General features: G+C 31.9%; 1 protein-coding gene across 2 annotated transcripts in view; it reads left to right on the top strand.

The window, feature by feature from the left end:
• Snr1 (SWI/SNF related, matrix associated, actin dependent regulator of chromatin, subfamily b, member 1) overlaps positions 1–22,639 on the top strand; it is an 86,546-nt gene that overhangs the window by 21,454 nt on the left and 42,453 nt on the right. For both annotated transcript variants that reach the window (XM_035350521.2, XM_035350522.2), the window contains exon 2: positions 4,417–4,522. In XM_035350521.2, coding sequence (XP_035206412.1) covers positions 4,417–4,522 — 106 coding nt within the window. The remainder of the gene's footprint in view (positions 1–4,416; positions 4,523–22,639) is intronic.

Below are 22,639 nucleotides of genomic sequence, written 5' to 3'. Positions count from 1 at the left end.
TCATTATTTAATTAGTTCAAATATAATGGAGGACTCTAACATTTGGTGGCAACAGTCTGAAGTGATTCAATGCAAAATCGCAAACTAAAACAATAGTCTTTTAGGGACAAGCCCCTTTGGACTAATAAATAAAAATCTGAAAGGTTTCATATTTTAAACTACATTCAAAGGGGCAGCGATTTTAACGTTTTGTGTGTTATCTTATTAAATATCATGTTCTACATACTCAAACCATAAAATTCAGTTCAACAGCAATATCTCAAAATTATTTTAAAATGAGCTAAAAGTGATTCAAATTATTTAATAAGATTTATCGCTTGCTGGAGATAAAAATGAGTTTTTTTCGTACAATGTTGACATTGCTTGCTTTGAAATCATTTAGTTTTCTAATCAAAAATTCTTTGAAGTGTTATAAAATATGAAATAGATAATAAAACAATTTTCAAATTCAAATTAGGGCGACAATTTGAAAAGTGATTTGCCGTTTATAGTTTTCAATGCAAAATGCCACAACGAAATTAATAGTCCTTCAGGGGAAATTGCCCCTTTGGACTAAAAATAAAATAAGCGAACATAAAAAAGTAAATTTTTGTGCTTCTTTTCTTATTAGTATTTTGTTTTAATTATTTATTTACTGTAGTTTTTTTTTTTAAACTGAAATTTGTTACTTTTAAAAAAGTTGCGGGTTATATTTCATACACTCGGTTGTTATGCTGTAGTTTGGTTATTTTAATAATTTATATAGCAAAATACAGAAATTTTAACTCACCTTTGCCTTTCTGCTTGTAGTTACATTGTGTTGAACAGTGTAATTACAATTATGTAAGAAAATCAAACTCATTGAATTTTTTTCTAATAAAAAATCACATTGAAATCAATGTACATAAAAAGATTTGGAATATTTAAAATGAATTTGAACAGAACTTCATCAAACTAGTATAAGCGATGAATATTGTTCCAAAAAGAATAAATAATTCGCCATAATTATATTTACTATCAAATTAGATTGTGCTTCATAAACCCGTTCAAGAATGCGCCTATTATAAATTACTGTTAATGGCTAATTTTTATTTGAATTATTGCTGAATTAATGTTATTCTTTACATGTAATTATATGTAACTCAGGTTAATTAAATGCACTATTCGTTTTGCTTGAATAATTAAAACTTTTAACTTGCCGGTTTTAATTATGTATCTATATATCCATTAGTAAATTTGTTTAAATATTTCCAAATAGTACTATTTTTTAATTGAATTCATGGGCATTTTGCATATTTCTGAACATTCAGTTTAAAAACTAAAGGATATTTTATGAAAATATTATCTGTTTAAATAGATTATTGAAAAAACATGCTTACATGCTACTTATTTATTTAGCGAGGAATGTCCATGTTTGTTTGTTGTTTATAAACCACTGTATGCTCAATCATTTTCTTGGCGATTGAACATAGCAATCTAAAACGAAAAAGAGCAACCCTCTTGGCCTCCTACTGAGAGTTGTCATTTAGAGATCTCCAGGGTTCCAGAAATAAGGGAGGTGCTGAGACATCTGCACGGCCGCTTTAAGGTGGTCATAGCGCTTTTGAGGTCGTCGCCACTGACCGCCTAGAACCGTCAGTAACGCTTTCGAGCACTTTTCCATTGACCGCCTAATAGAAGCATCGGTAATGCTTTTGAGGTAGGTCTTCTTGACCGGCTAAACCTGGTCATAACGCTCAGAGGGTTAAAAGACATCTCTTTTTACCATAGGATTTGAAGTTTTTTTCCTTTTATCCTGCTCTACCTATTGCTAGAGAATTTCTCAAAGTCATTTATCCATGCCTTCATCAGCATTACAGGTTCATTCCAACAATTCATCTGATACAGTGTGTTTGTACATTTTGGATTTTATTCACAATCCGTCTAGTGTATAATAACCTTCAAGGTTTTGTGCCATTAAAAGCCAACCAACCAACCAATCATACTCTAAGAATTGCATAATCAGGTTTTGTAGAATATGAAACTGTTATATCTTCTGAAACTATTATATTTAAAGAAAATATGCCTGTGCAGGAAAAGAATATAGTGGAGGAAGAAAAGAGGTAAGAGAGAGATATATATTTTGCAGATATGAAGAAGTCTGTTATAAATGTGCAACAAAATATTAAAAATTGATATATCTTCCAGCAAAAGTACATTCGAAGCAATTTTTGTGCTCTTAAACAAAACAATTTGTTACTTATGTATTAGTGCATCCACCTTGGTGTAATCTGGCAATTTTCTGCAAAAAAAGAAAGAATGATGAGTTAAAAATTGGAAAAAAAAAATTATTACAACTATATTTTATGTTTTAATTACATATTTATTCAGAAAATCAATCAATAAACATAATTATAAATGGGATTTTCTTTCTTTTGCCTGAAGGGAAATTTAGTGTTGAATGCTTTAAATGCCTTTGAGAAAATGTTGCCAATTTGTCAATGGGTACCACTGACCATTGCATTAGATTTCTGATATCAGAATTATATTTCATTAATTTATTCTTTGTCAAGATTCTGGCTGAGGCCAAATTGAAATTTTTCATCAAAAAGAATTGAATCAAATGGCCAGGATAACCATAGCAACACCTCTTTGGGGAGGATAAGATGATACTTTAAGCTATGTTATCATCTGCAATACTGGAGAGTAAAAAAACTTTCCTAGGCGGTACCGATGCTAGATCATCAGCTGCCCTTTTTTACACAAATATAATATGCTTGATAATCATTTTGCTGCCTTTAAATCTAGCCGCCCACATGCTGTGCTATGGTCCCCTGCTATGGTCGGGCGTGTCCATAGGGGTTTATTTTCAATGCAGAAAGAATTTGTTAGTCTTAAAGAAAATATTAGCATTTACTTATGCAGTGTTAAGTACTGTAAATGAATTTATATTTTCTGTTTGTTCTTTTCTGTAGATTTAGTTAATTTCAATTTCAATATTTAAGGATGCTGATTCGTTTTTTTTAGGATTATAAGCTCTAGGATTTCAATTATTATTAATCAAAGCTACCATTTTATCCCCCCCTGAAAGCAAATATTACTTTGGTATTCTTGTCTTATTTAGAAATTTTGAGCTAAACAGCATCAAACATTATAAAATTTCTACCACAGAAAGAGCGAGTGGAAGGCGTGGTAAAATGAAAAATAGCTCAATTATATCACAGTCAACAACTTTTATGTAAGATATCCCTTAGATATGCATTAGTCATCAGCAGATAGTTAAGGTTTCATGGGAAGGATGCAGTTTCATTAGGCGCTGTTACGTATTTTGAAAATTAAAGTCTGCAAAACATGAATTTTTTTGGGGCAGAAAATGTTAATAGAACGTTATAAACTGGTAGCATAATAAATTTTATAGACATGCAAGCAGACTACTAACTTGTAATTACATGCAGCTGTAAACTGGCCTTTCTTAAAAAATGTTAAGTTTTTCATTTTTTAATAAGGGTTTTAAATGCATAGATTTGGATTAATTTTATGACTGTTTAATTAGTTTCCAATTATCTATTTAATATTTGTTCTTATAAAATTATATCTCATCTGATAAATAGTTTTTAATATCAATATATTGGAACCAATGAACTTCATTATGAATGTCTTATATGTAAATGCCCACCAGCGGTGGAGCAGTAAAGTTACCAAACACTGGTAGTTTGGTCCTGCGTTAAAATCCTGGTGAATGAACTGGCTGCATGGGCGATTTTGTGGTTTTCTGCTTGTATATTGTGTATATGAGGCAGTTTCCTTTAGAAAGTTCTTCACAAAGGCATCCCTCCCTTTAGGCAGATAGCCCTTGAGTGCTTCGACATGACAAATAAAGTGATATTTAAATAAATAAGTTGATATTTTAATTGTTTGCCATCTTTATCAAATACCTATTGCATTTACCGTAGAAGAATTAAAATCAGAATTAAAGAATTAAAGCAAATGCTTATTAGAATTGAAGTAAGTGCTGTTGTTTTTATTAAGTTTCTTTTATACTTTGTGTTTTCTGCGTTGCACGCTCTTTGCAGGCTCGAAACCTGTTACTGTTCCAGTGCTACAAAGAAAAATGCTGAAAAATATTTTACATCATGTCTATCTAGTATATGTGTTATCAGAGTTTAAAAAATAATGATCCTACAATTTTGAGATTTTTTTAGTGCTATGAAATATTAATTATATTAAAGAAAAGTAATTTTCTTACTACACTGAAGTATGATGTGACTGCCAGTATTTTCATTTTTCTGCAAGAGGGCGAGGGTGTGTCATATTTTTAACATTTTCTTAAGAAGATTTAGCAAGAATGTATGTAATAAATTCAGTTTTTTTTTTTTTTTTTGGTAATGATTGAAGTTTTTATTCACAGTATTTAAATATGTTTTATTTTCACTATATTTAATCTGTCTGAATTCTTAGGTTGGGAATTACCTTCGAATGTTTAGAGGATCTTTATACAAAAGGTACCCTTCACTGTGGCGACGTTTAGTAACTGTTGATGAACGACGGAAAATTGCTTCACTTGGTAAGTTATGCGGGTATCAAAAAATATTTTTGAAAGTTTTCTTCCAGTTTACTCTTAACAGCTCAGTTTATGGTGATAGGTATAATTTAAAACTAAATCTTTTTATATTTTCCATTTTCTCAGTATTTTTAAAAAGTAATACATATAACATTCTTTTCTTTATTGCTAAGCTTTTAGAATTTTATATAGATATCTTTAAGAAAAATAGCTGTGTCATTTATCATTATGTTATTACAGTATCTCCTCCTTAATGTAAACTCGTTTGAGAGAAACACTCGGTTAACGAGGAAAAAAAAAAAAAAATCTCCCGGCAGTGATGCATCTGATCTTACAGTATATAAATGATTAATGTGTAGAGAAGACTATTCCGGAAGTAAAACTCGAGTCTCCAGATAACACTTTAACATGAATTATTTTTTCAGAATGATTGAGATTCATATGAATGAGGTTTTACTGTAGTTTAGCATTATTAGTATTAATAAAAAGTACATACCGAAAAATATGGTGTTAAAAACTGAGAAATATGTTAATGTTATTATAGAGGTATAAGATAGTGGTACTTTTTTTAATACGTAACTATTACTTATTTTACATGTGTTTCTTATTCTATTACTTCGCTTGGTTAAGATCTTAATCTAATGTTTTGGCAAAGTATAAAAATATATATTAAAATTGTACATTGCGATGTTAACTTTAAAAAGTTACTGTGAAGTTTAAAAAAAAATAACAGCAAATTCAGAAACATTCAATTTTAACTCGAAATAAAATAGCATAGCATAATAACAATTAGCATAGAAACTAAAATAACATGCTTAAAACCATGATTAAACATTACCAAGGTCTGCAGTCTGTCTGCTTTGTTAGTTGGAATCCAAATGAATAACTTGATCAAATTTCTGTCCTCTTGTTCTTATTTCATGCAATTTTGCTTCATGTAGGATTACCGAATCTAAGATAATTGATGCCGGATGTATGCAGGGCTAGCACTAGAGCCGCTGAGGATGCACTGGGCAGCGGAATTTAGTGGTGGAAAAATTTTTAGAATTTAGGAAGGAAACGTATGGCAGAATTCCAGAGTCACAGAGTTTGCACCAGGAAAAAAAAAAAAAAAAAAAAAAAAAAACTTAGTGCCGGCCCTGGATTGTATGGCAGATTAAAAGGAAGATCTTAACGTGACCTTGTGTAAATTTTCTATTAAAAGAGGTTATTTATGCACATAATATGACAATCACCTGATATGTGATGATCAATATTATCTTAGGCTTCACTTAATCAAGGTTGATTTTGCATGAAATGTAGGAACACTTTTCGATACAGGTTTACTACTATGTTGCTTATTGTTTCATACTAGCTGAGTTTGGAACTGTTTCTTATTTTTTAGTTGTCCACCAGCAGCCAAGAGGTAAAGTCTCTGAACACTGTTAGTTCTGTCTGAGGTTCAAATCTCACAAACGGGCTGGCTGCATGGGCATTTTTGTGGTTTTCCCCATGTGTAATGTGTATATGATCCAGTTTCTCATAGAATGTCCTCCATGAAAGCATCCCTCGCATTCCTTCCCTTAGGCAGATAGCCCTAGTATGCTTTGCCGTAATCTCAATAAACCAAACTTATTTTTTTAGCGGACAGTAAATTTGTATGTGACTACTTTTCTGTATCAGTCTTTTGCAAGGATTTAAATGTAATATAAGTCATCAGCAAAATCTTTATATAATGGAATTGAAAATAAGTTTAGATGCTTGATGCAAATTATTGAATTTCAAAATCATGATATTAGATACCAACTTGCACTACCTCCTTGCTTGTTACCTAAACGGCAGTTAATGTTGTCTATGTTAATTAATATCTAATTTACAGTTAAACCCTATTAATAAATCAGTTTAATAGTGGGTTTTAATGTAACAAAAACTGCATGCATTGCATTTTGTCAAACTGCACATATATTGTGTAACATAACTGAAGAACAAACCATAATATCATTTCTGAACTAAATATAATTTTTATTATGCTAAAAATATATATCTTTGAATTTACAATTAAGGAAATGTTAATAGTATTTCTCTGTCGTAGCTGAATGAGAAGGGCCTGATGTCTATTCTTTTCCTTCAGATTCTCCAGTCTTTCGATTTTCTATTACCCATAGATGGTAATGTTACCCTCCCTCACCGATGTAAGGGTGTGAAAGAGGCTTCTGCTATATTTATCCCTGTTACTGCTGCTGATGTTAATACAAAGTTATTATTGACTAGGCAGGTTTGCAGTAAACCATTGGAAAGAAAATTCCATCCAGTATAAGAAAGTTTCTTTTCAATAATCTTCCTTGAGAGAGGAATTAATACAGTAACTCGAGTATGTTTGTAAAGATCATATTAAGAATAGAGACTGTTTGGGAGAAAAGTCTAAATGGACAATGTTCATTTTTCATTTTATTACTTATACAGTAAACCCCGCTTAACACAAGGGTAACGTTTCATCAAAGTAGAGCGTTATACGAAATAGTGTTAAACAAGGTTATCTTATCTTGTATATAATGGGGTAGGGGAAAACAATTGTAAAATAAAAAAAATTGTTCAAGTTATTTGTATTAAGATCATTAAATATGTTTTTTTATAACAATAGAAAATAAAAACTTATTTTTTACAAAATTGAAACGTAACAAATGAATGTATAGAAATAAATAAAATTGTAAGTCATCATTTGTGTTTTAGATCATTCAGATTTTTCTGCATTTCTAATTTTCTATTTTTTTTTTTTTTTTTTACAAACAAGGTACCTGATGTCATATGCATTTTTCTATTGCACACCGTAAGAAGTTGTCAATAGCAGGACAAGGCATCTATGACACCCCGTCTTGCCCTTGAACTCCTATAAAAAATCTGCATCATTTTCAGTCAACAAATCCATAATTTCCTTTATGGTTTTTAGAAGTGCCATTGAAAGTTCTTTTTACTCTCCTTCAGGATCGTTACTTTTAGTGTTGTTCTTGATCTGCTAATTGAGCTCATCATTAGAAAGATTTTCTGCTGTTTCCTGCAACATTTCTTCGAGGTATTCCACATTTACTTCCTCTAAACCTGTTTGTTTCGTTAATTCCACTGTTTCGTCCATACCAGCAACAGAATCTCTAGTGTCATCGTTCTTGTTTAAATCTGGCCAAATGTTTTCCCATACTTCTTTCAAACATTTTTGGTAACCTCATTCCAAGAAATATTTGTTTTTTATAGCATCCGTGAAATTATAGTTCCTCCAAAAATCTCTCATTGATTGTTTATCATCTCTGTCTGTTTTTTTTAAACATTTGGGCATTATATAAGCTTTAAATTTCATGTAACACCTTGATCCATAAGTTGGATTAATGCAAGTTGTGTTAGGCAACAAGAAAACTACTTCGACTGGAATGCATGTTATTAAGTCAGATAAATTTGTTGGGTGGCTTGGAGCATTATCTATTAAAAGTAGCGCTTTTGGCTCATGTTTTTTTATTTTGCAATAGCGTTTAACAGACAGGCAAAAATGTTCAGTGAATCAATTCTGGAAAATTTTCATAGTTATTGATGATTTTTTCATTAGACACCCAAATTACAGATAAAGTTGATCTTGATAATCCTTTCATCGCGTTTCGGTTTTTAGAATAATAAACAAGAAGTGGCTTTAATTTGAAGTCACCATTGGCATTAGTACCCAGGAGAAGTGTTAAGTGATCTTTCACAGTCCTGGTGCATGTTTTTCTTCACAGAATAGAAATGTATGTTTTGGCATTCTTTTCCAAAATAGGCCTTTTTCATCAACATTAAAAACTAAGGAAAAAATATATTTCAAGGTCCCTTTTGGCAAAAATTGGCGATTTTTTTTTGTTGCCATTCCTGTTTATATGCAATGCCCTCACAAGTAAATTAGCATCAAAAACATAATTAAAACATAAAAAAATTACAATCTCAATAAACTGCATTTTAATTCAAAATAAAGAAAGGAAATAACATAAAAATGAAAATATATGTTATTTAATCTGCGTAGTACAAAAAGGAAATATTGACTTACCTTATTTAGAAATTTCCTGTGTCTTTGGTGTGTGGTACATCGAATTTCAACAGCATCCAGGAACTGTTTAAAATTATCTGAACTAGAATCTGCATACTGCTGTCATCACATGAATTCATAAAAGTAAGAATTAAAAATATCCTCTGTAGTGCAGGACTTTCGGGGGCATTTCTTTTGAAAATACCTTTTTATTACACCCCACATACCTTCGATGGTGTTGATATGAGCTCCAGTTTCTGGATGTTTAAATGCCATTGCATGATTTACTGAGAGGGTAACCAAGCCATCATGAGAAACATAACCGTACAATTTCCAGCAATCAGATATGATCATTGTTCCAGGTAAGATATTCCATTGAAGTTTCCAACATTCTTTTCTTCTGTCCTCAACCACTTCAAAAAAAAAAAAAAAAAAAAACCTTCTACTCCCTTGTTCTATACCACCAAACACCCAGTTTACCACTGGCAGCCATTTTACAGTATAAAGCACAAAATAAGCAACGTACTTTCTAACTGACATCCAACACAGAAATAAGCCTTGAGAAATGCTTTCCGAATGATCAAAATCAGTACCATCATGCATTACAACCGATCACGTGATGATAGGGTTTCTAAAACATACACTGTAAAATATTTAAGTTACCATATATGAAACAATTTGGCAATAATCCGAGGGGTACTCTAAAATATAGACTACCCAAAACTAATTTTGGAGGATAGTTTCCTCGTTCAGTTATTGTTCTTAATGTCATTGGGAATTCAGCCGCTGCTTTTATATCTGCACTTGCAGCTTCTTCTGTAATCTGCAAGTTATGAAGATTATTTTGATTTTGAAACTTATTAAACAATCCTCGACATGCAACGAAAGTTTCAGTTGTTTTACCTGTTTCCATCTGAATGTGATTAAAAATTGCTCTCCCTTTTCCCATTATAATAGCTTGGCTTAATGGTATATTGCATTCAATTTCGTCGTCGATCCAAACAGAAAGTTGTTTTTCCATCTTCTCCATTGTATTAATTCTGGAACAGGTTATTCTGGTTGCAGAGGCTTTTGTAGTTGTTGCTGATGACACTATTTTTTCTTTATTCTTCAGAATTGTCCTTATTGTTGAAGTTAACAAGTTCAATGCAACACCAGTTTGACGTTCACCACTATCTAATCTTCTAAGCACTTGTATTTTAGTTTCTAGCGAAATGCTTTTTCTTGTCACTTTATTTTCGTGTTTCATATTATCATCCGTATAGAAAACTAAAAATTATAATATTTATCACTATATCAATCGTTACATTACATAAATTTATACTTACAATAACAGCATGCGACATGCGACGGAGGACGTGGGCACCATCCCTCTACCAATACGGTTAATCGGTATAGCACCACGTCCACCTTTATCTATTGCCTAGATACATGATACCTAAGAACATACGGTGGCTACAGATAGACCTGTGCAGAAGATACATATATATTCAGATGCCTAAATAAATCTTGCATAGGAACATGGTGTGCATGAGACGTATAAGGGGACATTCATAAGAACACATCTAAGGTGACACACATTGGGTGACGTACACATACTTATGAATATAAGATATATAGGAGCAGAATCAGTTACATGTTACAGGATGTTGCGAGATATATGATACAAGATGCTGTGGATACAGATATATGCAGATGCCAAGATACATAATGCAGTCAAAAGTCGTTAATCCGGACTCGTCGGGACTTCGGAAGCTTTGTTGCAACTCAACCGTTATTGCGATTCGCTGCTGCTGTGTGATGTCGTTACGAACTGTGAACTCGCGCGCATTACGTTACTTATTATTACATTTATACGACTGTTTTGTAGTCAGAGAACAGTTTTTACTTGGAAATTTCTTGCTGTAGGACTTGTGTTCTAGCATCTATATATGATTCGAAATTTTTTTGGATTGGAAAGGCAACGATCAGTTTACAACCAAAGTTAAAAATAATCAAACATAATACAGTCAAAAGTCGTTAATCTAGACTCGTCGGGACTTCGGCGATTCCGGATTATCGATTTTTCCGGATTATTGATCATCAGTTTAAATCTGGTAAGATGGCATGCAGAAATTACAAAATTAAAAATATGAAACCGTAATTTATGAAATAAAGAACAATTATGATCTAAAGGTATCAAAATTTACAAAAAGAAAAAGCTTAATATTTATTTGTTTACTTTATTAAACATTTCTTTCAATGTAAGTTGTTTAAGTTGCTTCGTTTCATGTGATAGTACTTTCTCTTTAATTCTATTAAACAGACATAATTTCTTGTTTAGTTACAAAGTTCCGCTGTTCAAGTCCTATAATTGCTGTGTCGAGAATACCGACTAATTTGTCAATCGAAATTTTTTCGTTTTCAATAACCTCTGTTACTTTCTTTACTATCGGAATGACGAGGAACTTGTTTTAAATCATATCAAAGACGGAGTACATCGAGATAAAATACTACATCTAGTAAGGAATTATAAGCCAAATAAAATAAAAACATCTGCTATGAAGATAAGGATAGTGCTGACAGATCAACTTCCAATTAATTGCGTGCCGCGGCACTCCCCCCCGCCGAGCAGCGTGAAATTGATAAACAGATTTCGGATTTCGAATTATACTTTCGCTTTAAATCCTTTACATATTAGCAAATATATATCGAAAATTCTATTTGATATAATCGAAAGTTCAAGCTTACTTTTATAAAATTGCTCTAACAGTCTGCAAAAAATAATAAGCCGGATCCAATTCGAAGATTAAGGAACAACGCAATCTGCAACATAACTGAATTAGATAATTTTAGTTTAGTTTATACCGTCCGTTATACATTAAACGCGCATGCGTAAACGTTTTATGCGCACGCACATATTCGCAGCCGTAAAGGTCTTACGTGCACACGTAAACGCCTATGCGCATGCGTCAACGTGACGCATGTGCAGAAAGTTTGTAGCTTTGAGGTCCGGATTATAGATCATTCCGGATTATGGATGTCCGAATTAGCGACTTTTGACTGTAGGAGGTGCAGAGTGATATAAGTGGCAGGATACATGGTAGAAGGTGCGAAATAAGATGCATAATACAGGGTTATGCGAGATATATGTTACAATATGCAGAAAATACAAATATTGGCAGATGCCAGGATGTATGATACGCAGAACATAAGGTGCGGTAGGTACATAAGGTGACAAATATAAGGACATGCATAAGGTGACATACACATACTTAAGAAAAGAAGGTTCAAAATAGGTTACATATTAAAGGATGATACGAGATATATGATAATTATTTCACAATGATACAAGATATTTGTTAAAACGTACAGGGTTACATTTTACAACATAGGTTACGTATTGCAGGATGTTACAAGATTTATGAAGCAAGGTGCAGAAGATACTAATATAGGCAGATACCAAGATCCAAGATACATGGTGCAGAATACGTTACATGCTACAAGATGATATGAGATTATATATGCAGATGCCGGGATACATGATACTGGATTCAGAAAAAGTTACATAACTAAGATTTTGCGAGATATATGATACTAGGTGCTAGAAATACAAATTTTTGCTAATGCCAGGATACTTGATACAAGGCGCAGGATAAGTTGAATAAATAAGTTACATGATACAGGATAATACGAGATAATATATGTGGATGTCAGAATACATGATACAGGGTGTTGAATAGTTTGCATGATACAGGATGATACGAAATAAATGATTTAAGGTACAGAAGATATAAATATATGCAGATACAGATAATGCTAATTCCATTGTACAGTTCAGTTAGTTAGCATAATACAGATAATTGGCATAATACAGTTTCGTTAAATAATGCTTGTATATACATGCAATAGGACTATCAGTGTTGTACACACATTCAATATTATTCAAAGGTATTAGATATTGATGCCAATCACTAAATCGCTATTTGTCTATTGTGGCAGTCTGTGAGTTTGGCTAAGTTTGGCACAGATCCATATTTAGTTCTGCCAGTTTGCCCATTAGGAGCCCGATTTTTCTGACCAGGTGCCTTTGCTTTATTAAAAACTTACAGAATTCCTGTCGATTTGTGGACGGAAAGTTGACGTGAAGCTCTTCTGTAAGGGGACAGGATGTTATGTAGTGCTCCAGAGAGCCAGTCTGTCCACAGGTGCACTGACTGGTATGGCTTATGCCGAATCTGTTGAAATATTCTGGAAATGGTCCATGACCCGTAATGTACCTGACCAGTTGTATGTTAGCAATGTTCCTGGTGGTATCCACGTAGCTGATATGGTAATGAGCCCGTCTCCCAGTTTCGCTATTGTCCCATGTCTGCTGCCATAGCCCAATTGCCTTTAAACGCAGAGTCCTCTTCAGGAATGAGACAGGCCATGGGATGTCAATTTGTAAATTGGTCAGTCCTGTAGCTGCTTCTTTGGCGAGATGGTCTGCCAATTCAACAAATATTTGAAATAATAAGAATATGTTAGTGTAATGCTACAGAGAAGAAGTAATGCAGATAAATTACTTTCGATTTTGGAGAAGCCCAATGTCGCTCGCAGTTTTCGGGGAATCCCACTATTCCAATAAAAATGCATTAAACTGAAACAACACTAAACGGACCAGTATTAAGCGTGGTCTTACTGTATACAATGTGCTGTTTGCTTATAAAAAGCCTAAAACTGAAGTTGGATTAAATCAGTAATGCATTTAGAATTTGTTTTAGAAGTGCTTACTCATTCTATAAGCTTAATAGTATACTGCTTCTTCCTATTTTTACGTGTTATGATTTTCAGATGCAGCAAGAAGAGAAAAATATTAAAAAACAAATAATGAATCATTTTTGGAGAAGGAAATATGAAATTTTGAATTTTATTGTTCAGCCTTGTATACTAAAAGAATTCCTGTGTTTAACAGATTTTATTTTCATATAAAAAATTACAACTTCTACATTCATGTATTTGGAATCTATTTTTATGTGACTGAAGTTTCTTGATTAAGAACCAGAGATTTAATTTTGGAAAAAGCAGTTATAATTTGTGTATCAGATATAAAAATTATCAAAACGCATTATAATATCAGACATCGGTAATGAATATTGTGTGTCTATTAAACTTTTCTTATCTTTCTGCAGATGAACATTGTTTTATTTAGTCTTTGTAAATATTCTACACTTAAGTATAACACTTGTCTATATCTGCAAATAATGTATTACTCTAATGATAATAGAATTTTTGTTAATTCTGGGTTATCCACAAGAAGTTATGGCATCAACCGAATAAATAGGGATGATATCAGTAATGGTTATTTCAGTTCTGGTATGGTAAAAATTTGGCAAATTTATTTATTTTTGATGAATTCTCAAAATATGTTCATTAAGCAATCTAACAATCACACCTGTACCTTGGGTTTAGAAATTCTGTGTATTTATAAGGTTATTTTGTTCAGTGCATTATTAACATTTGTCAGGAAACCACTTGTTATTATTATTATTATTATTGTTATTATTATTATTATTATTATTATTATTATTATTATTATATATGATGTAAAGGCTGTGGTTGCAGCAAGGAAAAGCCAGTCATTTATTGACAAGTAATTGCATTTCTGCTGTGTCCCCCCACACAGAAGAAGCTTTTGTGGTAGAAAATAATGTATTTTAAAACAGTTCTTTAAATTATTGTTTCTGAAGAAGAAATGGATTTAAATTCACCTTATAATGCACTCAGTGCCTTAAAAGTTTGTTCACCAAAAAGTAATTGCCTGATTATAAGAAAACTTGGCTTGAAGCTATATGTCAGGAAGATTTGCAAATGGTTAAAAATGCAAAAGGATAACATGTGGTGTAATGCCACAAGAGAGCACTGAATTTAATTCTTCCTGGTGCAAAAAAAATTATGCAGAGGCAAGCCTATCATTAATCTATTGCACAGGAATGTTTTTTCACTAGGGATACCATTACATTGTCATCAAAGACCATATGATTAGCTATCTGCATTCAAGAGAGGAAGAATCACTGGGATAATAGAAGCTGGATTGTTAGCTCAGTGAGTAGCTCACCACATAGGCCATTCTAAATGTATTATGAAGAGGTGTGACTAATAGATGAAAGGTTACATATGCGGCGGCCTGGCTTAGGGTGTCCTTGACAGACCAGTAGCCGAGAGGACCATCACATCATTGACATACACAAAAGCAACAACTTGTCCACCATCTGGTCACAGGCAGCACTTTCAGTATGGGCCACTGTGTCTGTCCAGGCAGCTGGCTAAAGGACATTAGGTATCGTGGTGCCCATTACATATGCTGCCAGTGACATATTTAGCCCCTGACATTTTTATCTCCTTCACATTTCAGATTAATTTGGATGCAAAATTAAATGTCTGTAGATTTATTGATTTTTAAACTGAGTGCTGTATGTTAGTGACAGGGCTGTGGAGTCTGAATCGGAGTTAGGCAGATTTTTGGGTAAAAGGAGTCTGAGCTGGAGTTGATAAAAACAGGTCAACTCCAACTCTAGTTTTTGTTGGACAGTTTAAATTTCAAGTGAAATTAAAGTGAAGTAAAAAAAAATTAATGACAAATTGAGTTATTAATTTTATTTATGGACTATATACATTAATAGTTATTATCTATTTTATTGACATATTAATAAATAAATATAAGGGAGGAGGATGGATGTGATATTTGCCATTAGGGATTAAACTGATTCATTTAATTACAAATCTCACTGGTAAATTTTTGTAAGCAGCAATAGCAGCAAGAACTCCCAAAATTGATGCCATTCTTAGGAAGCGAGCAGGAAAAAAGCAATTATTGATCAAGCAAAGCGATGGGGAAGTATGTATTTGATGATATAGAGGTTGTTAGAATTAAGAATGTTTTTAGATGTTATAACCCTATTGCGTCACTAACAGAAAGACTGTGGAATGATCTTTCAGAATTGGAAAATCTTTGTTCTACACCATATATAGCCACAAAAAAGCTACAATCTGAAAAATTAAAAGGAGGTGAGAATGGAAGAATGTGATGTTTGTTCATTCTGAAATGGAGGGTATATTCCAGAAGGAATCATTTCTGCAATGAAGAAAAGAGAAACTAGTTTGCTGGACAATGAGATCTTGCTGGGTTCAATATATTCAGATTGAAAACATCAAATTTTGTTGGATGACGAACAAATTAAGAAGGCGAAGAAAGCCATCTATGAACTTTCAATAAGAATGAAATTATTATGAGAACAATTGGAATATTCAAATTATGACAGTCAAACTGCAGACATTGCAACTGAGTCTTTTATCCTTTTCTAGTGAAGAATTAGATTTTGAGACATATATTTGGATAATATTGAAAAGGCTAAAGCAAAGCGAATGAAAATAAAGAACCAAGAGCCTTTAGATGTAAAAATGAAAAAATACAAACAAGATTTCTGCACCACCTTTGAAGGAATAGAGAAATATGATTGCCCTTGCAAGACACCTCTTTTAGAACTTATAAAAATCTATCTGGAAAAGTTAAAAGAAGTAGCCCTAAGAGTAATAGCTCTTCCTACTACTTAAGTCAGTATGGAAGGACTTCTTTGCTCAGAAGTTTATAAAATCGGATCTATGGTCCTTCAACAAAGAAGATCTTGCTGAAGCTATACTGTTTCTTAGAAATAACTAATGCCAGTGTTTTCATTTCATAACAAATGCTAATTAGTATAAATAATTTGCTATGCCATCATTTTTTTCCCCTATAGTATCTATTACTTCTTTTATATTAAAAAAAGCTTTAACCCATGTGTATATGTTTACATATATGTATATATGAGGGAGTCGATCCAGAAGTCGGTTTCGGTAATTTTCCCTATTGACTCCACAGTCCTGGCTAGTGACTATAAAAAGGTAGATGAAAAATTGTGAAAACATTCATTGTTTGTAGTCTGGTCGTGATTAAATGCAGTCTATAAAATATATAGCATGCTGGATATTCTCTCTCTCTTTTGCAATGTATGTTTTATATTCTTAATCATATAAAATGTATATCTGATGGCTGAGAAAAATTTCATATATGGTTCAAATAATTAGATGTGTAATATAGTCAATTTTAGTAATTTTGCATTATTTCTATTATTATATATGTACCTGTATTTTCTAATAATTTTAAGGGAAAAAAATTCTGTTACTTTAAATATGATGATTGTGGAAGAAAGTTTATCTAATAGTTGTATGAAAATGTATGAAAAATGTTGGTGAATATGAAAAAACAAAACAAACAAAAAAAAAAGTATATGTTTTATCTTAATGCAGTAGCTTATACTCTGGTGCAGAAAATATACTTCTGATTAACAATATGAAAAATCATCTAGTCTATTTTTGTTGTCTAGTTTTAATTAGTTATTTTACTTCTTTTTATGAAAGTGCTTTTTATCTTCCAAACTGCGCTGAAATTCTTAGCATACTAGCATCTTATCAGTGGAATAGTTGCCAGTTATTATATTATAATCAATAATATTAAATTGTAAAAAATAATGATTTTCAGGTAATTAGTTTAGATCTATAAGCATTCATAGTTGCATTTAAAATGATTTTACCTAATAAGTTATACTGCGTTTACTTGAGTAATAGTCACACTTTTTTTGCCAATTTTACATTGCGAAAGTCTAGGTGCGACTGTTATGCAGGGAAATCTGCTGCACAATATTGTACACTTTTGATGATTTTTTTCCACTTCAAAACGGGGGTGCGACTATTATGCAAGCAAACACAGTAATTTGCATCTATCTGAAGATCTACACATTGAATGAAATTTGAATACCTGAATTTCATATGTTTAAAGTTTTTATACATACACTTTAAGAGGATAATGAGAATGGTTAATAGTAGTTGAGTTTCTCTTGAATTTAAAAATAACAGATCTTATTTTGTCATGAGTTAGTGTTTTGTCTATATTCAAACTTTATAATTGCGGACTATGTTTAATTTCTCTTTTTCTGTATGTTAAATTTTTACTTGCGGTTACAGCATTCTTTTGCAAATGGTTTCTTACATTCAATTGGGCTGTGATAATGAAAAACAGAAGTATATGTATTAAGTAATTTTTATCTCTAATCTTAAGAATTTAAACAGTGATACACTGAGAATTTTTATCGATTTATTATATTGGTTGCATTTTGTAGTTATATTTTTAAAACAGACAAAATTTTTATTTTATATGTCATATGGTAAAGGAAAAATATTTCGTATATCAGATTTTCTTAATAATCATGAATGTCATATCTCTTCCATCTTATATTTTTTCAAATTAAAATCATGTTTACTGCACAGAAATCTTGTGGAAATTCTCATAATAAAATAAATTTATAGTTAACATGTAACTTTCTTACTATTTGGTCCATGAAAGTCATTGTCAGAATTTTTTGAAATGTAAAATTTAATTTCTTTAATATTGCATTAAATTTTTTTCCGAACTTAGCCGTAGCATATGATATTGCATGAAGTTAAGTTTGGAAAAAATAATAATATAAACTGTTACAAGAGGCATGCAACAAAAATATTAAATATGTTCTGATTTAATAAATTACTGTATAGGAAACATTCTAGTAGTTTTTTATTTTATTAAAGAAGGCCACTGCTAAAGTATTTTCTTTGAAAAGTGCTAAAGTATTTTCTTTGAAAAGTTAAGTGCATCTTCATTCCAGGCACATCTATACAATTAACGAAATTGCAACGTAAGTTCTCATACAACAATTTATGACACAAGCTTTCTAACTCCTTTTCCATAATAATGATATATATATATATACAGCACAAAGTCTGAGATCCGGGCTCGTTGGGACTTCGGCGATTCCGGATTTAGGTTTTTTCCGGATATTAGATCATCAGTTTAAATTTACTAAAATGGCATGTAGAAATTAAAAAATTAAAAATATGAAATCATGATTTATGAAATAATGAAGCATTTATGATTGAAATGGTATCAAGATAAAAAACAAAGGCTTAATATTTATCTGTTTACTTTATTAAACATTTCTTTCAATATAAGTTGTTTAAGTTGCTTCGTTTTATGTGATAATACTTTCTCTTTAATTCTATAAACAGACATAATTTCTTGTTCAGTTACAAAGTTCCATCGTTCAAGTCCTGTAATTGCTGTGTCGAGAATTCTGACTAACTTGTCAATCGAAATTTTTTTCATTTTCAGTAACTTCTCTGTCACTTTCTTCACTATCGGTAGCAGTATTTTCTGGATCTAGAACCATACTATAGATTTCACTATCCTTTAATTAAAGGATGATTGAGGCATTGTCATCACAAAGAAAAACTTCTGCTATATCATTTTTATTTATTAATGCTTTTCCTCATTTGTTTCAAAATCCATTAATTGGAAAATTTCAACTTTGGTTTGCGATATCCAAAAACCTCCATATTCGTGGCTATCATCTTCATCAACCTCACCATGAAATATGGTAGCTGGCCATAAATCATGTCAAGCATTTTTTAAAGAATCTGGGAACACATCCTCCCACGATCTAGTGATGCTCCACACAGCAGATTTTATGCTAAAATATTTCAAAAATTCTTGAATAGTCGTACTATTATTCAAGAAATTTAACCTGGACTTGAAAAATGCTAAATTTAACATGGGCATTAAAAATGCTACTTTATATTTGCATTTCAGCTTGTGCACTATTCTAATATCTATAGGCTGAATGAATGATATACAATTTGGAGAAAAGCATAATAAGGATACATTATCTTTCACTAAAACTTTAAGCAAAGTATGAGCCCGTACCATTGTCTACAGTAAGGGTAATTTTTACATCATCAGGTAAACCAACCGAATTCAAATGTTGCCGAGCCTTGGGTATGAAATGATTTTCAAACCAATCATTTATTAATGCTTGTGTCATCCATGCTCTCTTATTTGCACAACATATAACAGAAAATCTTTACTACTTTAAATGCTCGAGGTATGTACTTTTTTCGATTATGAAAATATTACATTTATGCTCTCCTGTAGCATTTGCACATGCTAAAATTGTTAGTCTTGTTTTGGAATATTTGACACCAGTTGAAGCTTTTTCTGTAGAGTTTCGCAGTACATATTGCCAGAAAAGATCAGATTTATCTGCATTGTAAATTTGTTGAGATAACTTTTCTCTATTAGTGCTAGATATCTTACTGATTGATGCAGTCTCTGTGTGTCCTAAATTCTGTTAACAAGCGCTTTCCTAAGCTCAAAATTTTTGCCGTCCCTAAATTTTGGGTTCTAGTGCTTTCCCTGAATTCTAAAAATTTTGTCATTCCTTAATTTTGCTGCTTCTCTAAATTCCAATAAAATTGTCTACCCTAAATTCCATCACCCATTGCAACCATATGAGCTCTGGTGCCGGTTCTGGGTTTATGTGAATGACAAATCAGTTATTCTTAATTCAAATAGCACTAAATTTAATCTTTTGGCCTATGAGTAGCATTAACTAAATCTGTTTTTAGCACATGGAGAGAAATTAAAAAAAAATTTTTTTAGTCAACATTTCTAAATGCATTTAACTTAAATCTGTAATCATTGCCTAGCGTCACAAGACAGAAACATCAGAAAAGTTTACCGTACTCTTTGTTATTCAATTACTAATAAAAGGAAAACTTGGCATTGCTGCATGAGTGATTACACAAGTTATCATGTGCTGATAAACATACAGTGATGAAGGCCAAATATAATAAAAATGATTTGCCAGGTTGGGCATCAGGAATATAAAATATTAGTTGGTGTAAAATCAATGATGTTTGGAATGTTTTGGTTTGAGATGTATGCCAAGCAGATATGCAGATAGTGAGTCAAATTATTGATCAAATAAATTTATGCTAAAATGATTGTTTTTTCAATAACAACTCTCCACATGTTTTATTACAGGGGGAAAAATCAAATGCACATGCGTAAACTATAGGATAAAAAGAAGGTTGTTGTTGACTTTGAGGTCCGGATTTCAGATCATTCCAGATATTGGACTTCCGGATCTCGGAATTTGTACTGTTATACAGGGTCGGATTTACATATAAAGCTACACAAGATATAGCTTAGGGCCCCCACTTTCTTTGCCCCTCCCCAAAAAATTAAAATATAGTACAAATAATATTAAAATATACTATAACAGACTTATAAAGGGCCCATATCTCAAATAGCTTAGGCTCAGCTTCTTCAAATAGCTTATCAAGTCTAAATCAGGCTCTGATTGTATATATCATTATTCTCTGCACATCTGTTAACTAATCATAACTACAGCATCAGTTGTAATCAGCAGACAGTTCAGAATCTGTTTCTTCATATTCTTTCCATTAAAAAGCTCAAAGCATGTGCTTATGGTTTTTTTTCCCTCCCCGGAGGGGGTTTGAATCTGATAGGCTAGCGTTCATGCGCATACATTTTGCAGCACTGAACATAACATAGAAAGGAAAAAGTAATAATTTTTTTTTCTCTTTTTTTTTTGTGCTGAGTGCATATAGACAGTAGGTTGGTAGTCTTTTTTTTTTTTTTTTTTTTTTATCAACCATCATGTCTCTTGTGGTGATACCATGTGTCTTTTTAAATCTACTCTGTTTACTCATCCCTTTGCATAATACTTTGTATTTTTGAATATAAAATGCTGTGTTGAATAGTTTGGAATAATTATACCTTTATCATTTGAGATTGTACTGTTTGATGCCATCATTACACAGAACAAATCATAATGAACAGTGGTTGTAAAATCTCAGAAATAAAACTTGTAATAATGCTCTGGTAGTTATCAATTATATTTCAATGTAGTCTAATTTGAGGTCATCAGAAATTTATATAGTTTTATCTCTACAGTCTTTTTTTATTGCAGTAAACAAAGAAAATTTGACATCTTTATTAATGATTTTTGTATTCTCACATTAAAAAATATTTGAAATCTAACCATTGTATGAAAGAGGAAAAAATCATTTAAAAATCATGTCCTTATTTAATGAGATTGGTTAAGCATCTTACCATCGCAAGAAATATTATCTGAGGTAAGTTTTGAGTATCTTATTTTATGCTTGTAGTAAATGAAATTGCATGTGCTTTCACTGCACTGCTCTCACTCTTCAAATAATTTTTTAAAAATATTAGCAGTAGTTTTAATGTGTAACATTTGATGAAAATCTTAATGCATAAAATTAGTTTGAAATTTAAACTTCACATTCTGATATTTTGAAAAATATTTCTATAAAATTTTAATTATCTGGGGGAGGGGAGTCATGTTTTGTTATTTTTTGAAAAAATAAAAGCAGTTTATTTTTTAGAATTTTTTATTTTTTAATTACATTAGCTTATTGATGTTTTTTTAGTCAAAAGACTAAATTTGCATAATCTAAAAACACCTATTTTTTTTAACTTATTTATTTTTCTATTTATACATTGAAAGAGTATAAAATTTTCACTGTGTAAAATATTGCTGAAGCAGATTATTTTGATTAGGGAAGCACATGATCTTAAGACTTGCCAGTTTTGCTCAAACTTTGCATGTTATAGGAGAACCTTATCTTCCAACTGACCAAAATGGATCTACAGGGTGTGGCAGGGGAACTTCCTTATTTGAAACACATGCCATCTAAGAACATTTATTCCAGGAAGAGTGGGGTGGCGCTCATTGAAAGAGCAGTGTCTAACGTTTTATGTTGTGTAGGTTTAGTACCGATCATGCAGTGGACGAGAGAGAAGGGCTCGTTCAACGTGGAGTCGTACTTTTCAACATACTGCATTTTCATCCATATAAAGTGGCAGTGGTGCAAAAACTTAACCCACGCGATTTTCTCTCACGAAAAAATGCATGTGGTACCATTCTTGACAATATGCCTTATGATGGCCTTGATGCCCTTTAGCGATGAGGCTCATTTTCATCTTTCCGGTTGCCTGAATAAGCGCAAAATATGCACTGCTGGAGTGGCATAAATCCTCGAGAATTTCATGAAAAGCCCCTTCATACAGAACACGTAACTGTTTGGTGTGTAGAATAGGCATCATTGGATCATGGTTTTTTGAAGAACATTTCCCTGGATGCTTTATCTCCTTAAGGAGCGATCTTCAGTGGCCAGAGCGCTCA

The sequence above is a fragment of the Stegodyphus dumicola genome, chromosome 5 (assembly GCF_044657685.1).
Source record: "Stegodyphus dumicola isolate Sdum_Otavi_A_Nest chromosome 5, ASM4465768v1".
Lineage (NCBI taxonomy): Eukaryota > Metazoa > Arthropoda > Arachnida > Araneae > Eresidae > Stegodyphus > Stegodyphus dumicola.
Note: the sequence above shows the minus strand (reverse complement) of the source record. Positions and strands in the feature narration are given on the sequence as shown.